Source organism: Prenolepis imparis, unplaced genomic scaffold (genome assembly GCF_030444845.1).
Source record: "Prenolepis imparis isolate NDT839.2.m4 unplaced genomic scaffold, iyPreImpa1.0 SCAF_5, whole genome shotgun sequence".
NCBI lineage: Eukaryota > Metazoa > Arthropoda > Insecta > Hymenoptera > Formicidae > Prenolepis > Prenolepis imparis.
The window spans coordinates 10541976-10566123 of record NW_028141163.1 but is presented as its reverse complement, the minus strand read 5'-3'; the positions used below and the strand labels follow the sequence as shown (position 1 = coordinate 10566123).

At 33.1% G+C, this 24148-nt stretch overlaps 2 protein-coding genes across 17 annotated transcripts in view; one reads left to right on the top strand and one right to left on the bottom strand.

Annotated features, from left to right (window-relative positions):
- LOC145935871 (uncharacterized) overlaps positions 1-23052 on the bottom strand; it is a 271196-nt gene extending 248144 nt beyond the window's left edge. For all 4 annotated transcript variants that reach the window (XR_014425293.1, XR_014425294.1, XR_014425295.1 and 1 more), the window contains exons 1-2: positions 22161-23052; positions 16055-17013 (exon numbers count right to left, since the gene is read on the bottom strand). The gene's annotated coding sequence lies outside the window, so the exon portion shown is untranslated. The remainder of the gene's footprint in view (positions 1-16054; positions 17014-22160) is intronic.
- Positions 1-24148, top strand: part of Hr4 (nuclear hormone receptor 4) — a 175238-nt gene that overhangs the window by 137751 nt on the left and 13339 nt on the right. For 8 of the 13 annotated variants that reach the window (XM_083037582.1, XM_083037577.1, XM_083037574.1 and 5 more), the window contains 4 exons: positions 4777-4881; positions 13154-14155; positions 18394-18967; positions 23400-23610. In XM_083037582.1, the coding sequence (XP_082893708.1) occupies positions 4782-4881; positions 13154-14155; positions 18394-18967; positions 23400-23610 (1887 nt within the window). In that variant the 5' untranslated portion in view covers positions 4777-4781. Of the gene's footprint in view, positions 1-4776; positions 4882-8563; positions 9243-13153; positions 14156-18393; positions 18968-23399; positions 23611-24148 lie in introns of those variants that run through there. The other 5 variants (XM_083037580.1, XM_083037583.1, XM_083037581.1 and 2 more) reach the window with 3 other exon arrangements.

The following is a 24148-nucleotide window of genomic DNA, read 5'->3' as shown; positions in this document are numbered from 1 at the left end:
TAAGTTTATTTTCAATAAATTAGTTGGATTATCACTACATGACGTTCTTGACAATTTATGCAAAATAGAAAGTTGTAATCTTTCGATTGAGGAATATATAAGCATAGAATGAACTAGCACGACGTGAAAGGTGTTAATAAACATAAGCTTCCTATAAAACACAAACGTTAGCTTCATGTTTTTTTCCCATTTATGGTCGCACCATCGCGAATATTTCAAAAATTATGTATAATTTCTTCTTATGAAAAGTATTTAAGAATAGAAATTTATTGAAAAGTATGTGTTTATCTTAGAAAAACTTATATATAAATCTTAGAAAATCTTATATATAAATGATTTGACATTCTTAAGCATGGAATGTAATCGTTTTTCAAGTGCTATACTCCTTGTATCCCCACCCAAAAAAATCCATTAGAATGACTAGATCCACAACTTTGCAGATTGACGCAAGAAAGCGATCGTATAGATATATGTATGTATACTCTCGCACAATATGTAGTACCTACATAGAAATCCTACGATGTGTGATACTACTAGCAGCATGAAACTTGAAAAAGCTCGCCCGAGAGCGTTTGCGTTTGCTTTTTTGAGTCCGAACTCTTGCACTCGCAGCAATCGCGCGAGTGCGCGAGCGCACATACATACATTGCACACACGAAAGCCGAGTGTCACGCCGGCCGACCTCTCTCAAGAGGAGACCGTCGTAGGTTAATGCATTGGCTGCACTTTCCATCTCGGTGTATGCATGCATGTACTTATAGTCACGACACGGCGACGGACGATTCCCTTGCGTGCGCGCGCGCGAGCGCCCGCGGCGGTCGTATGCATGCATTGGTTACGCAAGAATAGCGGCGTGTGTGAGACTGCTGACCCACATACGGCAGAGAGCAAGGACCCCTCACTACTACGACGACTCGACCGAGCGATTCTGTGTGCGCGCGCGAATGTGCACATGCGTGCCTCGCAGCAACGTGGAGATGCGCTTTGCTTTAACGTGTGCCATCTAGTATCGCGCATATGTACCGATGCACACATTCGTCCGGCTGATTAAGCGCCGTTCACACCACTTGCGATTGATCGTTTCTTGATACCGAGATGAGAAATTCATAATTATCTCTTTTATTGATTTTGCCACTTATCTTTACTTCTAAAATAGAGATTACTGTATTAAATAAGACACTATATTTTCAATATGTTTCAATTTCGTCACTTTATTTGTTTTTTTATTTTTAGATAAGTGCTTGTGTAATACAAGGAAAAAGATATATTTAATTAAAATCGTTTGATAAGGTTTAAATACAAAAATAAATAATTCATTTAAGTTTGAATGCTTTATAAATATTTGCGGAAATAAAATAATTAATTAAAAGTTAAAAAGACAAAAAGAGTATGTTGGTTCGCCAGCCTCAAATATTTTTATCATAAAACTGCATTTACATTTATATTTAGACTGTAAGTCTTTTTTTCATTTATTTAATATTAGAGAGCTTATATTTTATTTTCTTTTAAAAAAATGTCTGAATTTCTTGTAACTTTAATTATCTTGTAATTTTTTATTTATAACATTTTTTATCTGTAAATATAGTCAAACTAATTATTATGGTCCTTCAAATAATCACAATAATTATCATACTTTTTAATGACACATGACAAAATTAATATGTCAAATTATTGCATAAATTATTACACGTAGAAAAAAAAGCAAAAGAACCTTCTTATACGCAAAAGAATAACCTATGAATAATAATAGCAAGCAGGTGATTTTCTGGACGGTATTAATTAAACATGGAGCTTGCTTATAAGTATAGCTACGTACTTCTTGTAGCTAAACTATCGCTAGCTGAAGGCGCGTAGGAGTAAGTACAAGAACTTCTACGGCACGCTAGAATAAATAACTTTCGAAATGGAGATAGACAATGTTGCAGAATATTAATGTCGCTCGGATTAGTTGAAGTTTTCATGCTGAAAACAAACAGAAAGCCTCGCGCGGAGTATATCTGCTTTGATGAACTTCTCTTCCTTGCATCTTCATCGTAACAAATAACTGTTCCGCAATGTAAATATTTTATGATATTATAGAATTATCAGACTATAAGCATTATCAAAAATGCGATTAAGATTTATGATTTACTACAAAAATTTTCCTATTAAATAAAAAATTTGTTTTACCTACGCATATATCAAGTATATTATTACTATAAGTAACAGCAATATCATAAATGTAAAAAATTACAAAGAAATTTCTGCATATATAAAGTCCGAACACGAAATAAATTTTAAATGATATAAATTTCGATTATAATGCATAATTATAATGCATAATTATAAAATTTTACATGAATCTCTACTTATAAAATTCCTCGGTTAATTAATGTCGACTCTTAATTAACACGAGATGTTCGCGTTTACTTCTAAATTACTTCTACTTCAATGAGATTGTTAGTAGATATATCGCGTTCAACTTTCGTCCGAGTAAATTCCGGAACTGTTTAAATCTAGAACTTGGAATCTTGGATCAGAGACAACTTGTGCTAAGTAATGCGTAAATGTTATATCTCGCGATCGTAAAACTGTTTTAATAGAAAATAGCATACATGTTATATTACAGGAACATCGTTTAAACGCCTCAGTGTAAAATGTTAATATAAAAATGTGTTACGAATAATAAATCGCATAAAGCACGATACGAATAAAAAAACGTAATGTATACTGTGAATTTTATTTTATTATAAAACGTAAATAGCTTTTTAAAAAATTACGTAAATGTAATTTATTTATAATTTTAAATGTTAATATTTTCTATAAAAGTAAATTGCTACTTTCATGGATCAAAAGTTTTATTATGAATTAAAAATATAATTATATTTTACAGTTTTCATTTATGATATTGCTTTTGTTTGAAAGATTGAAATTTTTTTTATTTAAAATTAGCTCTCAAATACAATAATTTTTTATTTATTATTTTTTACTCATTTGACTGCGTTGCAAACATTTATTTATGTAATCTATGTTTATAATTATTTTTTAACTGAAGGTGGCCCCAAAAAACCTTAAATTCACGCTATTTATACTTATGTGATGCATATTTTAAATTTACAATAAAACATGTGCCCTATTTATTGCGCTTGGTTATCATTATCATTTTTTACTTCGATTTAATTAGTCCCAGAAAAGATTATCCAAATGTTATCTAAAATTATACTTTATGTTGTAAACTATTTCTCTCTCTGACGTCGCTTCTTTTTTAGAGAAATTAAAACATCTAACCATAGAAACGTGTGTCATGTCTGTTTTAACAGCACTATGTCACACTTGTTGCATTCAAACAAAATGTATATGCAGACATTAGAGAACGAGAACAAAGAGGACAAAATTAAAAAGAAACAAATGTAAAAAGTACAGAGAGACAAGAATAAATGTCCCGTCATACGAGATGCAAATATTGTTGCAACAACATGAGTAGCAACAAGTATTTCTCAGAACGAAAACACAGCGCATAAAAATTCACACGATTGATGTGCATCATCGCCCTTATTAAAACGACCCGCGGCGGTTAGGTCGGACACTGTCGTAAAATCGCTTAGACATCCGATCTTTCTGACCGTACGACCGACTGAGCGACAAACGCAATTGTTCGTCCCCGTCCGTCTCCGCGATAAGGCTCGCGATTTGTTATTATCGTCGGCTTCGCATTATTAAAATGACCCCCGTTGCACCCGCCATCGTCTCTCATAGACCTAGTCTCGTCTAGCGCTAGACTAGAGAAAAGAGCGGATGAATGCGCTCGTAAAACTCGGTATAGCCGACATCTCGGGGATGTCAGAGAGCGGAGTCGACCCACACACACATACGGTACACATCAAGACATCAGTCTTTAATTATTCCATTACGGTTACAATGTATGATGAGATGGTACATCGTATCTCGCGACCGCGAGAACCCTATAAAATAAAAACGTCTCGTTTCGCATCGCGGTAAACGATACATTGGATCGCCACGCAACTGGCGATCCAATTGTACGTTATTGCCGACTAAAGCGGGGTTAATGGTGAACTATGCGTTCGCCGTAATCGCCCGCGTGCGTCCGCACACGCGTACTTTCACGTCGCTAACCGATCTCCTCGCAATAGACACTATTTTTCGCTCGTATGCGCGCGAGACGACTTCGAGAAGAGGTGCATCGATAGAAACGCGAAACAGACATTTTTTCGCAAAATGCAATTTTTGTATTTAAATATTCATCGGAACGAAAAATCAATGAAATTGACTTTCGACTGACGAAATCGAGCATTCATATTCTTCATTACATTATATGATGATTGTTTAAAAATGCATTTACGAGATAAGATAGATTAAGAAAATATAAGAAAATAACAAAAATATTAAAAATTAAAAAAAATATAAGAAAACTACATTTTCTAAATCAATCATTTATCTGTGATAAAGAATTTAGTTGTTAATTTAAGATTTATAAACAACATTATGTTTATTCAATTATAAGTATATGAAAAATAAAATTATGTTTGTCTCCTAAATGCATATGCGCGATCAATAGAAATTGATAATGTAATTTTGATAAGAATAAACATAAAAACATTTAATAATTTCGATAATTTTTATCGAAATATTAATTTACTCAAATTCATTGCTGAGTTTAATATCTCTAAAGGCATTGCAGGATCACTCATAAATATATAATGCAACTCATTAGTCGTTATGAGTAATATTCACTTAGCAGAGACGCTAATATTAATCCTTGCCATTTTCTGCTTTCAGGAATTATGACCCTTCCGAGCAGCCCGTGTGAGATAGACAACATGAGCTTGTTTCAAGATCTCAAGTTGAAAAGGAGAAAGGTCGACTCCCGATGTAGTAGCGACGGTAAGAATATCTCGGCGATATATCGCAGCAATGGATCACACAAAAAAAGTCCAATGCATGCAGAATTAACGATTATAGCGTGTTTATCACGGAAAGTCTGGATTTGAAAAACTTTTCCCCATTAGACGGCTCGTTTTTTTTTTTAGCGATTTGTTTTACACATTTGCAATCGTATATCGCAACATACTCTTATTACATATTAACGTATTATTAATATTTTATTTAAAGTTATTCTACCGTGTTCTATTCCTTGTAAAACCAAGTATCTCGATAGCAACCGCTTGAAAGAATATAAAAAATACGCAAAGACGTAGAAGATAAATACGTAGAAATATCGAGATTGTCTAGAGATGAGATATAATGCCTTAGAATCTAGATTCGATTCTAATGGTTGACGTAATCGCGCCACGAAGAATCATATATCACTGTCGAGCGAATTATGATGCACTGACTGATCTTTTCATATTAAGATTACTCGGAACAAGTTGTAAAACTGACCGATGTTCAAGCTTAACGATTATTTACCACCCGATAATGGAGAAACAAGATTCGATGCACGCGTAACAATGATAATTTTTATAACCCATAACGAATGAGAATTCTAACTACAAACGAGGCAATTAATCTTTTTTCACTTTAAGTATGTAAAAGTATGTAAAAAGTATAATTTCACTATTATTGAGAAAAGAATATATGCAAACATAAAAAGACTGTTAATTTTTAACGATATATTTTTATGTATTACAAGCAATTATTTTATTTTTTCCACATTTTTCTGTTATTTTTTGTATATATATATATATATATATATATATATATATATATATAAATTAGATTTATTAGAATTTAAATTATAATTTAAATTATTATATTTAAGAATTAATAATTTCATTTTTGACAAAAATGTACCTGATATATTTTTTTAAAGAAAAAATCAACTTTATATGCGATTCACGTAAAATATCGATCGATTGAACGATTCATCTTTTACAAAATAATTTCTCAACAGTTTGTATTTTTCTTATTAGCTGAGATGCATTTATTCTTATAAATGATTTTTTACATTTCTCATTATTTTACGTTCTACGCATTAATATTATGCGATTACGTCATAATGTGAAATTGACATTTTACTATATCGAGTTTGAAACTAACTGTGATGCACGGGAAATTAATATTACGTTCATACAACATATATCTCATTTCGTCAGAATGAAATATCTTGAAAATGATAACTGTGCAAAAGCGCTTCGGTATCATAAATATGAGCCTAGTAATAAGAACACCTTAAATAATCACTCTATAATTTAATTCATTTAAATGTAATTTAAATATAATTTAAAATATTTAAAAAAATATAATTTGATTCATTTAAAATGATCGTTAAATAAAAAAAATCTAAATTTTTAATGAATTTTGGAATATGATATTTTTTTAAAAGCAAAGATTCCTCAACCTCCGTTTATAGCAAAAAAAAAGATTTATAAGATTACCATATGTATACCTTTGTCTAGCACTTGCATACAAAATATAATCATGACGTATTTGTATCGCGTTGCCTCCTACCATAATGCATAATTTTCCTCGAGAATGACAGTATAGTATATATATCTCCAATGACTCAATCTTTAACCCTTCGTTCGCACATCTATCTCGGCTACCATTCAACATTCATTTCATTCAGTCTTTCGATTTTCCGTGCTGCGCGCGCGCTTATCCCGCGTGTTATTTCCTTCTTTCTCTCTCTTTTTTTCTGCATATTTTTTTATTCCCACTCGTTATACAACAACGCGAGTTACGTCGCGTTGTAGCAGGCGGTATTACACGCTCGTCTTCTTAGCTTGGGAATTCAAGGCAGGTTTCGCGAATGATCGACGGGAAATGGAAACGGGAGGGTTGTCGACGCAAGTTGAGGGCAGAGGTTGAGACGTGGGTGGCGCGGCAACGGAATCGCCTAGCTAGCTCGGGGAAGTTAAGTCCGAAGCGAGGCAGAGAGAGAGAGAGAGAGAGAGAGGAGAGGGGGACCAAAAGGGAGAAGGGAGCTCGGAATGGTTGCTGCCGGCGGTGCAGGGTTGAATATCAACCCACGCGATCGTCCCGGACGTGCACCGGTGCTAGTTCGGTTTCGCCTGAACTCGCGTAACCACGCGGCCTGGTGTCGCGCGCTCGGTGACCGCGAAAAACGCGCGAAAAACGGACGCTTTCCGTTCTTGGACACGCGGGTGAACGAACAGAAAGGCCGAAACTGAGGAGGAAAAGGAAAAGAAAGAGGAATGTGACAGAACCGGAAGACGCGAGCGAGTTTGTCCGCATGCGGACGACGATCGACGGATGTCGTCGTCGACGTTGACGTCGCATTCGCGGTAAAAATCGCGCGCACATCACGTCACGACGTGTTGCCGCGGCCACTGCACACAGGGCTGCATCGATTTTTCGACGCGTTCGCACAAACACCGACCGATACCAATGACCCTCGACCTACGGCCGGTTTAAAGGTCAGAGACTGCCGTTGGCCGCGAATCGAGAGAGAGTCTGCGTCGACGATCCATAGTGTTGTCGAACCGACAAGAGATGAGCTGGCGAGAGCGCGAGTAGAGAGAGAGAGAGAGAGAGAGAAAGACTGGAGCATTATTTTTTTTTTTTCAACGTGAATTCTCGTGGTGAATCGAGAGAGAGATAGAGAGAAATGTGCATCGCGCCGACAGCACGCGCTCCAATTTTTCGAGGAGAACGTACCTTCCGGCACACTTTGATGCCGTGACCCGGAGTCTCGCGGAATCATTGATCTTTCTTGGCTGCCGCCGCCACACGTGTAACGTCATACACACAGTTCAACGAATATACGACGCAATTATCTAGACGATGTCGACGTCGATGCCACCTCGAGCGGCGCTCGTGGATGTCGAAAGATGATCAAAACTGACAGAAACGTGAATTTATCGTTTTCTAATGCGATCGATATACTTGATCGATATCCCTTGAGATTCATCGGCGTGGCAGATTGGAATTATATATTTTTTCACGCGATTATTAATCGTATGACACCATATCAAAAACCGCTCATAAAAATATATATATGTATTTGTTGTAATAGAACAACGAATAAATTTATAGCAAGAAAAAATATAATTTAATATCTTCTCGCATGGATGAGATAAATTGACGTAAATTAACAACGAGATAGTTAAATATATTATGTAAGACACTTGGCGATTCATAGAAAGATGATATTCGCATATAGTAGAGAGACGAGATTTGGAGAAGAGAGATGACCGATCAAAGCAACGTTATATCACTTAATCCGCAACGTGCGCTTTTTGGCATCGTGAACGAAAAGTAGTGACGTTCTTGTTTTAGTCAGACGGCCTGTCCACGCTTCAAGAACGAATTTCAAATTTTCGACGGAAAAAAACTGGCGTGTTACTAAAATTATTTTAAAAAATATAAATATAAAAAATATACGTCGTGTATATAATTACATTATTGTGATTTAAGTTTACACGATCAGTCAATCGAGACTTCTCACTCGATAATTTTGACATCAATTTACCGAATGTACAATTTCGGTTAGACATTTCAAGAGAGAGTGACATATTTTTCCGAATATTCATATTATATTCTAAATAAACAAGAAAGGAGAAAGAGAAACATATCATCTGAAAATCAGATTCTATTGTATTTTTATGTGCCAACTTTGATCGACAATTAAAAAATGATAAAAGAAAATCATTTCACACGAATTTAATATGATCTACACAATATATATTTATTTGTGTAATAACAAAGATAAAACAGCAAATGCTTCGAATTACACAAATACATAAACGAGAAATGCAACAATTTCTAAATATCGAAGACAATCCGATATCGAAAGCAATCCGTAAGAAGAATAAAATTATACAGTCGAGGAGAGAGAGAGAGAGAGAGAGAGAGAGAGAGAGAGAGAGAGAGAGAGATATAAAAGTGAAAAAGAGACAATACAATGTTTAAAAAATTCTTGCTATAAAAATATTTCTTATAAACATCAAATTTAATTGTATTAGTCACCGATCTGTAAAAAATTATTAGAAAAATGTTTCCGTTGGGAAGTAACGTTTCCATCGCCACTAATCTTGATTGGAACCGACAAGATTGGAATTCACCAAGTATGGATCTAACAGCTTTCTACGGGATGCAGAGAAACAGCTTTTTGCCCTACTTATCTGCGTATAATCCCTACAATAACTTTTCGATAGCATCTTATCAGAGTTACTTCCGCTTCGAACACTACTTCAGATCGCAACTCACGGCCGATCCCTATTCTACCTTCAATTATTACAAGTGTTTACAAGACGCCAAGAATTTGTACACGTCACTCTTCGGTAAATATTACATTTACTATATCAAGTTATATTACATTTATTTATTTAAACGATATCTTGTAAACTCTTGTAATGCTATACTTGTTAATAATTTATATAGAGTATCTGTTTGTATATATTTTCTCCTTGTTTTTTTTGTTTCATCTACAAAATTCGATCTTAATTTTTTCTTAACAAAGATATCGCGCGAAAAATTTTATAATTAATTTATTATAATATAATTTATATTGTAATTTTTTAAATTTTAAAAAATTTTTATTTTATATATTCTTATAGTTGAATTTTTTGAAAATTTTATTAAAATCCATTTAAAATTTATTTGCTTGAATTTTTTAATAAATATATATAGTCTGTATTTATCTTTAAGGAAAATATATTTTTAAAATATTATATGATAAGCTGTAATTCTTTAACATATCTTGATATGTTATGATATGTGATACTTAAAATAAAACATAAAAAATTTTTAGAAATAAATTTTAAACAAAATTTAGAATAAACAATTTCTGTTAAAGAGTCAATTAATTAGAAGATATTCTCTTCTCTATTTGCATCATGCACAGTTCTTTATCTTTTATTGCTTATAATTTAGAGAGTCTATTTATTTTAATTTTCATCGAAGAAGACTGATTCCAAGTTGGTTAAGGAACCTAAGAAACTAAGAAAAGAGTAAGTGAAAGAAACGGTGAAAGTGATGGCATGTCTTATGTAACTCTATGATATGTAATTGTGCATTATTACATTGCTAGGAACACTTTCTTGAACATTTTGAAAAATTCGACTATCGATACAAAGGATCAATATCTTCATTACATCTCGCAATAGATAATCTTTGTTATTTTTAGCCATCATTGTAGACTCACTACTACGTCACTCATGCATCATCTGAGAGCATTGATATTTAACAGTCAATCAGTACGATAAATAAATGCCATATGCAAATAATATAATTGTTCCACGAGAGTGATGGACGTTAGACTTTTTTGATGATTTACAAAAATAGACATCTGACTCTTCGATTTAGTAACTATACGAGATAATTCGCGATATCGGAACACTACGAGTCCAGAAATGAATAATTCGCTCGACCAATGTCCAAGACGATCGACTATTAATAGCTCGGAAACTGCTACCTAAGTATTTGCAATCATAGTCTGGCCTTGTCAACTGCATTCTTTCCTTGACCTACACGAGTAGCCATAACTTTCCACATCCTTTTCGCAACAAGCAAAAGAACAATTCAAATAGTTATATTTTGTATCATTCTATGGTGTATAATTTTTTCCGATTTAAAGAAACAAAAGTAAATATATTTCATTAGTATATTCTACTAATATCTAAATATATTTTGTTTTTTTCCCGCTTAAAAATTTTTTTCACTAAAGATACAGATTAACCTAAAAATTATGAATGAAGATTTATGAATGAAACGTTTCGAGAAAATACACGCACGCATACGAGATAATTATATTTTAAACTTTTATATACGTATTTTTCGAGAAAACTCGTATAATATATGAATTACATAATAATGATATAATAAAATTAATACTCTCATCCAGAATAAAACTTTATATATATTCGTGTCTATACTTGCAGTCGTAGAATATTTTTTATTGGATTTATTTCACACTATGCATGAATGTATGTGTGTGTGTATGTGTGTGTGTGTGTGTTACGTGCCCTCGATACAAGATTACCCCACGTTGCACGTACCATCTCGGTTTACCTTTCCACACCACACGGGGTACGATGCAACGTTAAGAACGTCGAAAGCATACGGGCGCTTTAATGGTTTTCGCTCGACCCTCTCTTCTAACGCAATTACAACCTACCAACGTAATTTCCCCATTATCAAAGACACAATGCTTTTCACAATAAAACTTGTTCTGACTCGAAAATCTCTCGAGGGACATGACAGATATGGAAATCTAAATTTTTGGAATTATCTTCTACACTAATATGCATAATTTTCGACTATTATTTTTTCAAAGAATATATGTAAAATATAGATTTTTGATATTTTGATATTTTATTATAAAGTATATAAAAACTTTTTTCCCCGAATAAGATCTGAAAACTGTCTAGTATTTTCATCCCAGTTAAAATAAAAATAAAAATAATAATAAAATACACATAAATGAATAAAAAACAAAATACAATAAATACTTATTATTTCTCACATTCTTTTTTATATGTCTGAAAAATAATCTTTGAAAAATGAAATTATCTCATAATTATATGTATATTAAACTTTTGTTGTCATCCTATATATTAAATTCAAGTCATTCAGACTTTGTTATCGGACGTTATTCATGTATCCATTCAAAAAAAAATAATCAACATTTCGAACTCACTAAAAGACTGCGAGTGAAATAATTAAGTCGTAAATAAATGAGCAAAACAATGAGCGAACATTTAAATTTATTGAAGTCGCGGTGATTGTTCAAAGGAGATTACGATATGCCTTTAAAAGCCTGCCGAACTTGACGGAGTTTAGAGGAACTTGCGAAGAGAGACGAGAGATCGACTGTATCCCGAGATAAGCATTAATCCTTTCACTTTCCTTCAATATATTCTTGTGAGATATCTATATACATATACATATATTTTGTTAAATTATAATAATTATACTAAAATCATATTACGAAATTTGCACATTAGAAAAAATTGTAATATAATGTTATAAGATTACAAATATTAAAAAATATTAAAATTACTTTAAACATGTATTAACATATTTTTAAATTTTAATATTTAATATTTATAATATTTATATATTTTAACGTTATTTAATATTTAATATTTTAATATTTTAAAATAATTAAAAATTTTTATATTTTTTGATGCAATCATTCTTTGTACTTTCTCTTTAATACTCAAAGTTTAAATGTTCGAAACGATTGTTTCCCAGCTGAGGTCGATCGTGCGCCCTCCGAATACTCTGTTATATCGCTTAAAAAAGATAAAATATGCTGAAGTGGCCAAACAACGTGTTTATCGCACGAATATACTTTGAAGTATCTTTCACGAAAAGAAGGCAATTATGGGCGCGGCAAACTCGAGGAAAACACGTCGGATTTATCACGTTTCGCGTGCATCGGAATCTATTGTGAGAGGCGTTATTTTTATTGGAGAAATCTATCGTATTTCTTGCATACAAGATGCCATATTATTGATATGACTCGGGATTGCGTAACGAGCAGTTGCTTCGAGACCAGTATAATCAAACGTATATACATATGTTCTGAGTTCGTCACTGCCGTCTCTAATTTTAATGGTGGTTCTACCATTAAAGTGTAGTTTTCCATCAAATTACACTTTGTAAAAAAAAGATGATAAGATAGTATACATTAATATATTTCTTTTTAGCTACTCTTTTATATTTTTTGGAATTTTTTCTTTGCTTTCCTTTTATTTATTTATTTATTTTTTTAAATGTATATTTAGTCTATTTTATATAGAAAATATAATGCAGCTAAAAAGAAACTTATTATCACTTTTAATTGTTCGAATAATTGAGAGAATTATATAGGTTTATAGTATAGCAGTACAGTGCCGCATTTAAAATATTAGAATTCGAATAAAATACAAACTAGAAAAAAAAAAGATTTTAAAGTCATAATTTGAATTTCCGAGCATTCAAAAGGAAAGTATTAGTTTTCACGCAGTTTTCAAAATATAAATTGTCTACAAAACAATGCAAGTTAATTTTCATGTCATCTCTCACTTTAGTATATTATTTCAGATTTGTCGAGATTTTTATATTTAGACTGAACAGAATCAACGCGAATAACGATCATATATTCCATCTTCGAACATCCGAGAATAAAGAAAAAAACGTCCCTACGCTACGTTGCAGACTCTCTGCAGTCCAAGTATAAATGTAAAATCAACGCCTTATTTCTCAGACTCCCCGGTATCCCTCGGATCAGCAAGCTCGCCGCAGGGAAACCAGCCGGGGGACGCACCTTCACCCATAAACTTTCCTGCTCCAGGGGAGAGCATGGCCGACACCTCGACCCTGTCGCCGGAGGCAAACATGCCGGGCTCGCCGGGCTGCCCCGTGGTCAGAGTGACGAGCGAGTACCTGCTGGGCAGCCCGAGTCCAGGAACACCGCGAGATTCTCTTCGTGGTACCGGTGGAGGCGGCAGCAGCGGCGGTGGCGATGGCGGAAATGGAAGAGGAAATGGACTGGAGGGTCGCGACGCGACGTGCACGGACCGTGCGTCGCCCGACTCGGTCTTCCCGGATGCAAGTCCAATGGTGAACTTCAGGGTCGCCGACGAACAGCAGCATCATCAGCAACCGCAACAGCAGCATCAACAACAACGCTCCGCTACACCCGCGCCGACCAGATCGTCGTCCTATTCGCCGGTTCAGACGGTCTCGTCGACCCCCATTGCCCAGGAGGCCTCCTCGAGGAGCGACACCCCGGACAAGGGCGATCTGTCTTCCGTCCAGACCAAGGAAGAGTCCGACAACTCGGTCTTTGACGGAGGCGGAGGTAGTAGTGGCGGCGGGGGTGGTCGCTCGGAAGCTTCCAGTCAGCCAAGTCACCGGAACAGCCCGTCGTCTCAGTTCAATCCAAACCAGAGTATCAGTCCTGGCATCGGATCCGCCGGGTCCCACGGGCCCACGCAACAGCAACAACAATCGCCGCAGACTCCGCCGACGCCACCGAGGCCGCGCCCCCCCTCGGTGCCGCCGCATTTATTGGCGGCTCATCATCAATTTTGGTCGCAAAATACCACCGGCGTACAAGGATTCGCCACGCAGAGGCTACTCAACGGTGTCATTAGCAGCGCCGTGAGCTACGGCGGACAGAACGCCACTACCATCTCCACAAGTTCCGGTGGCGGCACCAGCACTAGCTGCGTCACCACCGGCGCGACTACTACAGCGACTTCGTGTAAGTGTTGTGATTTATGTATTTGTATTTTTTATTAAGTCGTATCAAAATTAAAAAATCATTTTCTCGATTTATTATTCAGACCCCATAATAAACAACTGACAACTGTTATATTATCACTTATAAAAAGCACACAAAAAATATTTTTAAAATTTTAATAGAAAATAATAGTCAACAAACATTTTGTAAAAAATATTTGTATAATGATAAGAAGTCTTTCAAGTATGTCATGTCTAAAAATAATTTTGATAAATTTCTATAAGAAAGATTTGAATTAATAATTTTCTATAAAAAAAAATTAAAATTTATAATTTTGATAAACTATAATTTTCGATAAAAAAAATTAAAATTAATAATTTTTATAAATTTTCTATAAATAAAAAATTGAAATTAATAATTGATAAATTTGATTAATTATAATTTTCTATAAAAAAGATTAAAAACAAAATTTTTATAAATTTTCTATAAAAAAATTGAAATTAATAATTTTGATAAACTATAATTTTCTATTAAATATTGAGATTAATAATTGGTCAATTTGATAAATTATAATGCCTTCCTAAAAAAAGGCATGTTACTGACATTGTTGCTTTTCCACGATGCTGATTGGCTATCTCGATTCGCGTTATGCGTTATATTCATAGCATCGAGCAGCTATCATCGCGAGGGTTAGCAGTTTGACAGTTTGTCCAAAATAAAATTAAATAAAATAATATTCTGTTTTAAATAATATGTTATAATACTTTAAACTCGTTAAATATCTTTGATAGTTATCAGCTGATTTCTGTCAAAAAGTATTAATCAAATTTAAAATATTATAACATATTATTTACAACTTATTACTATTTTAATATTTTTAACATATTATTATTTTAAAATTTAATTAACAAATCAACGCTTTATTAAGATTTTTTACAGAAATCAGCTAATTAAAGCGTTAATTTGCTAATTCAATTTTAAAATAATAATATGTAAAAAATATTAAAATAGTAATATGTTTTGTAAATAATATATTATAATACCTTATCCGCGATTAATATTTCTTGACAGAAATCAGCTGATAACTATCAAAAATATTAATTGAGATTAAAGTATTATTATAACATATTATTTAAAACATTATTTTTATTTAATTTTATTTTGAATAAAATTAAAATACTAACTGTCAAACTACTAACCCTCGCGATGATAGCCTCTCGATGCTACGAATATAATGCACAATGCGAATCGAGACAGTCAATAAGCATCGCGGAAAAGATGCAACAATACTTACGAGAATCGACTTAATGGTTTTTTTTTGTTAGAAAAGGGATATTATAATACTTTCAATTCAATTAATATTTTTGACAATTATCAGCTGATTTCTGTCAAAAGTATTAAGCGCGGATAAGTATTATAACATATTATTTAAAACATATTACGATTTTAATATTTTCAACATATTATTATTTTAAAATTTAATTAGCAAATAACACTTTATTATTAGTTAATTTCTATCAAAAAATATTAATAAAGCGTTAATTTGCTATTTAAATTGTAAGATAATAATATGTGTGAAGCTGGCGTATAATTTCGTGAAAATTCGTAAATAATTAAAAGTTCTGGCTTTATCTTCAATAGTAGAACGTATAACTATTGAAAATAACGAATCATATATATTTTTATTAAGTTTAGATAAATTATTAAATTTAAATATATTATATATTAGAGATTATATCCGTTATATATTCGCGCGATTTTAAAAGACATTTGAGATATTTAATTACGAAAAGATTTATGATTTATGCCTATATGCTTATTTAATTTTCACAATATTAGTTATTCGCAATATTAGTTATTCGCATATTTACTTAGATATGTAAATATTAAATTAATAAAATAAATAATTAATAGACTCACCGGTCGATGCATCGCCGCGTCGCCATCCATCCCGCGATGTTAGAAGATATCCGCAACATTTATCACAAACTGCGCGAAATACGTGTTTGGAGAAACGTCTCACGACAAATACTCGAACTCGCGAAGCGACGAACGTCGATTTTAAATAATCGCGGATGCCCGACCGCGTAATCCAATGGGTAGATCGAAACGTTCGTTCGTCGCTAAATTCGACACTCGCGGTTCGTCACACGCGGCAGGTACCTGCGACATTTATGATAAATTGCGTGAAATATGTGTTTGGAGAAACGTCTCACGACAAACACTCGAATTCGCGAAGCGACGAACGTCGATTTTAAATAATCGCGGATGCCCGACCGCGTAATCCAATGGGTAGATCGAAACGTTCGTTCGTCGCTAAATTCGACACTCGCGGTTCGTCACACGCGGCAGGTACCTGCGACATTTATGATAAATTGCGCGAAATATGTGTTTGGAGAAACGTCTCACGACAAACACTCGAATTCGCGAAGCGACGAACGCCGATTTTAAATAATCGCGGATGCCCGACCGCGTAATCCAATGGGTAGATCGAAACGTTCGTTCGTCGCTAAATTCGACACTCGCGGTTCGTCGCACGCGGCAGGTACCTGCGACATTTATGATAAATTGCGCGAAATATGTGTTTGGAGAAACGTCTCACGACAAACACTCGAATTCGCGAAGCGACGAACGCCGATTTTAAATAATCGCGGATGCCCGACCGCGTAATCCAATGAGTAGATCGAGACGTCCGTTCGTCGCTAAATTCGACATTCGCGGTTCGTCACACGCGGCAGGTACCCGCGACATTTATCATAAATTACGCGAAATACTTGTTTGGAGAAACGTCTCACTATTCTATTTTGCGCTACGAAAAGAGATTACGTGTGTCCATAATCGGCGAAATCGGTAGGACGAAATGTTTCTTCTAAGATTTTCTGAAACAAAGTACAAATGCAAATATTAAAAATGAATAATTCATTACTTCATATAATTCTACAAATGTTATATGCAAATATTATCTATTAAAATGCTTTCTTACATTTCTATCGTGCGAATTTACGTGATTTATTTACAACATAATCTATTTTAATTTTTATAATATATTATTATTTTAATATTTAGTTTAGCAAATTTTTGCTTTATTAATATTTTTTGACAGATATCAGTTGATTAAAGCGTCAATTTGCTAATTAATTTTTATAATAATAATTTGGTATAAAAATGAAAGTAATAATGTAATAATATGTTATAATTCTTTAAATTCGATTAATATTTTTCACAGAAATCAGCTGAAAGCGTTAATTTGCTAATTAAATTTTAAAATGTTTTAAAAATTAAAATAATATGTTTTAAAACATTATTATTTTAATTTCTATAACATATTTTTATTTTAAAATTTAATTAGCTAATTAACAGAAATCAGCTGATTAGAGTTAATTTGGTAATTAATTTTTAAAATAATGTTATAAAAATAAAAATAATGTTTTAAATAATGTCATAATTCTTTAAACTCGATTAATATTTTTAACAGTTATTAGCTGATTTCTGTCAAAAAATATTAATCGCAGATAAGATATTAAAACATGTTATTTATAACATATTACTATTTTACATTTTATAACATATTAGAACAACACAAGCGCGCGCCATTCTTTGGTTTCATATTAAGAATGATATTTTCAAAAAAATAATATAAAGTTTATTTAAACTCGATTAATATTTTTTGACAGAAATCAGCTGATTAAAGCGTTAATTGCTAATTAAATTTTAAAATAATAATATGTTATAAAAATTAAAATAGTAATGTGTTGTAAATAATATGTTTTAATGCCTTATCTGCGATTAATATTTTTGACAGTCATCAGCTGATTTCTGTCAAATTAAGGAATCATTCCAAATTAAGGAATTATAACATATTATTTGAAACATATTATTATTTTAAATTTCATACTATTACTTTAATAGCTGATTTCTGTAAAAAAATTATTATCAAGTTTAAACAAACTTTATATAAAAATATTCTTTTTTATATAAAATCGAAGAATGGCGCGCGCTTGTGTTGTTCTAGTTTTCTATAAAAAAAGATTGAATAATTATAAATAATTTTGATAAATTATAATTTTTTATAAGAAAAATATTAAAATTAATAATTTTGATAATTTTTCTATAAAAAAGATTAAAATTTGTCGCGCAATAAAATCTATCGTAAAAAATGCAGTCGAGTAGTTAAATGCTATTTGTTGTGTTATGATACACATCTAAATGCCATTATCTAACGCCATTATCTAACGCCGAAAAAAAAAAACGCATTTCAGGTGAAGTTATGAAACCACCGGCGCAGAGGACAGCGCCGGCACCACCGCGTCCCCCGCCTACGGTTTTAATGGGCGAAATCGGCGGCGTCCGTACGATGATATGGTCGGCGCCGCCGTTGGATCCGGTACCGCCGCCGGCGGCATCCTGGACGGCCACCGCGGCGGCGGTCGCCTCGTGCTCCTCGTCGGAGGAGTCGGCCGCTCAGCTGTTGCTGAATCTCGGCCAGGAGTCTAGGGGTAAGCCACCCTCCTCCACCTCGGTGTCGTATTCGTCCGCCGCCGCCGGGCCAGCCCTTAACATGGAGAGGCTATGGGCCGGCGATTTGACGCAACTACCGGCCGCGCAACAGATGCAGGCGTTAAATCTCACGGCTTCCGGTTCCGCCGCGCAACCGTGGGTGAGCAACGGCGGTACGATTGTAAAGTCTGAAGCAGCCTCGCAGTCTATATCGTTTGCGCCGCCAGCACCCCCCTTACCACCCCAGGAACACGAAGAAGACGAGACGCCCATGATATGCATGATCTGCGAGGACAAGGCAACCGGCCTGCACTACGGCATCATCACGTGCGAAGGGTGAGTATCGCTCGCTTTTATTATTGTACACGTGGGTATGAGATTAAAATATTATTAACCTTTTCCGCGATACACGAATCAAAGCATGATAAGAACATTCGCATATTTCGCTATCTTGTATGTATTATTTGTATTCAAATTTTTTTTAATTTTACAAAATTTTATTTTTATTAATCTTCTCATTCACGCGAAGTTATTACAATCTTTTTTTTATTACGATCATTGAATTCGACTGATAATTTTTAATGAATTTTAACTGATAATTTTATATGAATTTGAATTTATATACAAACATTTTCAAAAGTATTAAATAATTAATTTATTTTACCTATTTTATATTGGGAAGAAGCATTACACATATTTTTGCAACTTCGACGTTTTATATGTTGAATATATGTACATATATTGAATACAAAATGATTCGAATTCATTATTAATTTAACGCAACTAATCAAAAATAAAATAATAAAAATAAATATCGAATTTAATGATCAATAATATCTGATAAATTTTAGCTAATATCTTAAATTTTCCAAATTATAGTTATTTTTCTTGAAATGTTTTTATTACATACAATAAAAATTGGTACGAAATATTTTGCAATTATTTTCACTGCACAAGCAGAAAATGTCTTCGATTAAATTCGCATTGGAAGAAATCTACGCGAATTTGAAAAGCAGTAATAATGAATTTACGATAAACACATTTTATTCGCAATAATTTCATCCCTGCAACAACAGCGATAAATTCGCAAGTGAATTCAAATCACGCTAATAACATGGGTTAATTGAAATTCGAATTTACATGTGTCTATTCGACAAACGGGCTTTTAGTAGTGAAATGCAGCTCAAGAATCAACCGATTCGCTTTAATTAGATTTAATTATATTGAACTATCTATAGTGCATAGTCGAAATCGTGTAGTTGGTTGATCGCAAACACGTGTGACTCTGCTGCGACCTTCGACCTTTACCAACATTCGAGCAAATGCATCTAATTGCACTTTGCAGACAAGAAATGTCAAGTTTTGAGTAAACTAATCTCAGAGTGGATATATCAGTTCGTTTGAAAGTTCGTAGAGACATGACGGTTTGTTTGCGTGTGATTTATCAGTATTATTTATCTCATACTTTAATTTTATCCATTTTGTATCTTAAATCACCCTCGAGAAGAAAACACAAGTTGAAAAGCACTTTTCTTACATCGTAAAGAATTCCTACATGTATATATTAAACGATGCTTTATAATACGAGATTTGTGTATTTGATAAATAAATCAGATTTATAATATCGATATTTCAAAGTTAACTCTTTAAATAAAACAAAATTAAATTAAATTCAAATTAATTTTTTAAAATATACTTTGCATAATTTTTAACAAATTAAAGAAATATTCAAAATGCGTAATGTCTTGATAACAAAAAAAATTTTAGAGTTCAAACATTTTTTAGAGTTTAAAAAATTTTTCAGAGTTCAATAATTTATTCTACATTTCTTCATATTCGATATATCGATATTATTTTATTATTTTACGGTCTAACTTTAATAAAAATATTAACATGTGATTAAGAAACATTCCTGTAAATTTTAAAATTTATATTCTAAGTTTCAGATTTTTATTTATTTAATATAAATTTTTATCAATTAATAATTACTTACATCTATGTATATTATTCATATTTTTATGTTTTATCGCCCACGTGCGAAATATATTAGTTTTTGGGTATACGAATATTTCATAGTATATATAAAAACAATTGAATATTAACTGATAATCCCATAATGTTCGGTTTGTTCTCCTAGCACATACATATTAGCACAAAGTGCAAAAGATACTTGTTGCATCTATTCCGGATATACTCCAAAGACTTCTCTCTCTTGAACAATACTTTTGATTAGTCCGTGAAATTACCACGAAGTATCATTACTCTCTCTCTCCCGTCCTTGTCTAACTTTATTGTCTCGAGCGTGCAAGTAGATTAGACGAGAGAAGTCTGCGTCAAGTTTTTCCTTCGCACCCACAATACTCGTAACTTAGTGTGGATGAATCCCTAATTCAGCCTCGCTATTTTCGCTACGCGTGAAAGTGCTTCTTAGCATAAACAATCCATACTACAATCTATTCTATTTAAAGAAACCGAAAAATCTTAAAAACAGATTCTCAATGAAATTTAAAAATAGATTTTTAAGACGAACGAGAAGTACAAGATAAATTATTTTTTGTTTGTCAGATTTTTTTTAAACATCAAACTTTTTAATCGGTTATTTTTTATTTTTAAAAATATTTAAAGTTCGTATAATTTTATTATAAATTATATTTCGCCACATTTCTACTAATAGCGAAAGATAATTTAATTTTTGCATTTTTAATCGAATCTTACAATTAGTCAAATGATTAAACATTTTCCCGAATGCATTTTACAATTTATTGATTTATCAGTTATATTAATTGAATAATTATTTAATCAATTACTTTCTGATGTACATAATAATATATGACCTATTTTAATTCTGTTTGAAAATATGTTTATATATGTTCAAATATAAATTATATAATATATAGATGCTACGTATAATATAATTAGATATAATATATAAAAATAAAATATAACGTATCCTATCGTTTGAAAATATAATCTAAATTTTAAATTAAAGAATTATCCTTTTATCGATAACTTGTGTAATATTAATACAATATATTCTATTAATATATACATATTAACGAAATATAACTGATGTAAGAAAAAAGATAAATTTATCGAAATAGATAAAAAGATAATAAATTTATCAAATACACGATAACGAATAACGAAGGATAAGAGATTTATGAGTCAAAAATAAGATTCGATTTCTTTTATTTAATTTTGTTGGATTTTTAAAAATATTCAATAAAGAGAGAGCGCACATTTCGCAAATCTATGATAATTTTTTATTGTCTTTCATGTCATAATTTTGTAAATAAATATTGTCTATTTCACGTCTAAATTTTTCTCTGCTCTTCATATATATTTCAGAAAATAATTTTTTTTTAAATTTTGTATATTTTATTTACATTAACTAAGAAAGAGAGACAAGACGAAAGAAAGAGAATTTGCGAAGTCTAAGGAAGGATATTTTTGTCACATTATATTAGTCATATGACGCTCCGAAAAATGTATAAAATAATTTTTAAAAAATTGAGACACTCAATCCTACCTGATCGTAGACATCTCAATAGACTCTGAACAGCAATAATCTCTTTCAATTAATCCATTATGACGTGCGATCTGCGATATTCCTCGATGTTCTCGATGATTTTTTATCCACTCACACACTTCAATGTTTCGAGAGGGAGAGAGAGATCCAAAACAATATCAATGTCCATCGGTATAAAGAACCGCATCGTAATCGCGACCGAGTATCATTACTTGACATACGATTATCTGATATATAAATCATTCGACACTCTCGACACTCGCGAAAATCCCGCAACATGTAGGTTATATTGGCGAACCTCCTTCGAAGGGCGCGAACGATGATTGCTGTGACGTTTCATGGTCGATATCGATCATAGCGTGTCCACTAGCGCGATCTAGTAGGTTAATTGGAAACGATTGCACCGAAAAATAAGTGCACCCATGTTCGTTTCATCACTTTTGCCGCGCAATGCATTCTGGGCTGATAGAAGATTTCCGAGATGAAGAAGACGCCGTTATCAATCATGGCGGACGCAAAGGCGTTATGCAAATTTTAGCACGAGATCGATCGATCCCGCTCGATCGATCCCTCCCGGCGATCCCGAAATACGCTCCCCGGCAACCCGGATGCCGAATATCACTCGCGACGTGCCTCGGGGGAGCGAACGATGCGAGATATGTACGCGCTGGCTCCTTCGAAACAATGGAGCGTAGGCGTCGATTCGACCGAAATGCGAGCGACTCGAATACTTGTACTTAACGTGTCGATCGCCGGTCAAATTGACACGCGACCGGTCGCCCGTCGTCGGGTTCGATATCCTCGACGATCTTTGTACGCGGATCCGCCCAGGATACGCGAAAAGACGCGGAAACGATGAGCAGCAACGGACCCCGACTGTCCCCCGGCGACTCGCTGCCGAACTGACCGGTACTAAGCAATTTTGATCACGTGATCGCGACTCGCGGTTCACTTCACGCGTTTACGCGCGACACGGGAAGAAGGCGTTAGCTCCCGAAATGACGCTTTCACGCTCATTTTCAGCGTCTAGAAATAAGATATTAAAGGTAACGTGATAGAAAATAATGAATTGATATAATTAATATTTGTACCTTTAATCGCGTGATGCTCTCTGCCGCTGAATCTTTTATCGAACGTCAAACGTTGATATCTTTATTATGTACAACGAATTCGAACGAATTAAAATGCGATAAAATTTTAATAAAATTAAAGAGTTTGATGAATTTATTCGATTGGCAGGTGCAAAGGCTTCTTCAAGAGAACGGTACAAAATAGGCGAGTGTATACGTGTGTGGCGGAGGGAGGCTGCGAAATTACGAAAGCACAGAGGAACAGATGTCAATACTGCCGATTCAAAAAGTGCATCGAACAGGGTATGGTTTTGCAAGCGGTTCGAGAAGACCGGATGCCTGGAGGAAGGAATTCCGGTGCTGTATACAATCTTTACAAGGTATGCACTAAACTAAGATTTTAACAATAAAAAGGTTTTAGATTAGGTTACTACGTGAACTGCTCAATTTCTGTTTTATATATTCTATGAATAATGCTATATTTGTAAATTTTTTTAAATAAAAATTGTCATTTAATTATTCATTAATTTTTTCGCCATTAATTTTCATGTTCTCTTTTGCTAACATTTCTCTTTACTCAAATGCAGAAAATTATTATTAATGCAAGTAGTCCGTATGGATTTTCTTGATCACTTTACAATAATTACAAATAATCATTTACACGGATATATTTAAGCATCATTTTTTTAAAGAGAATATAAGAATGGAAAAATAATTTCTAATTAAGCAATAGAAACTAAAATCTATATAAAAAAGAAATAAATATATAGAGAAAAGAAATAAATATAATAAGAAAATATTAATATATTTCTGTGAGAATTTTTATATTATTTTAATTGTTTCAATTTTCTATCTTAATTATTATTCATATAAGAATGGAAAAATAATTTCTAATTAAGCAATAGAAACTAAAATCTA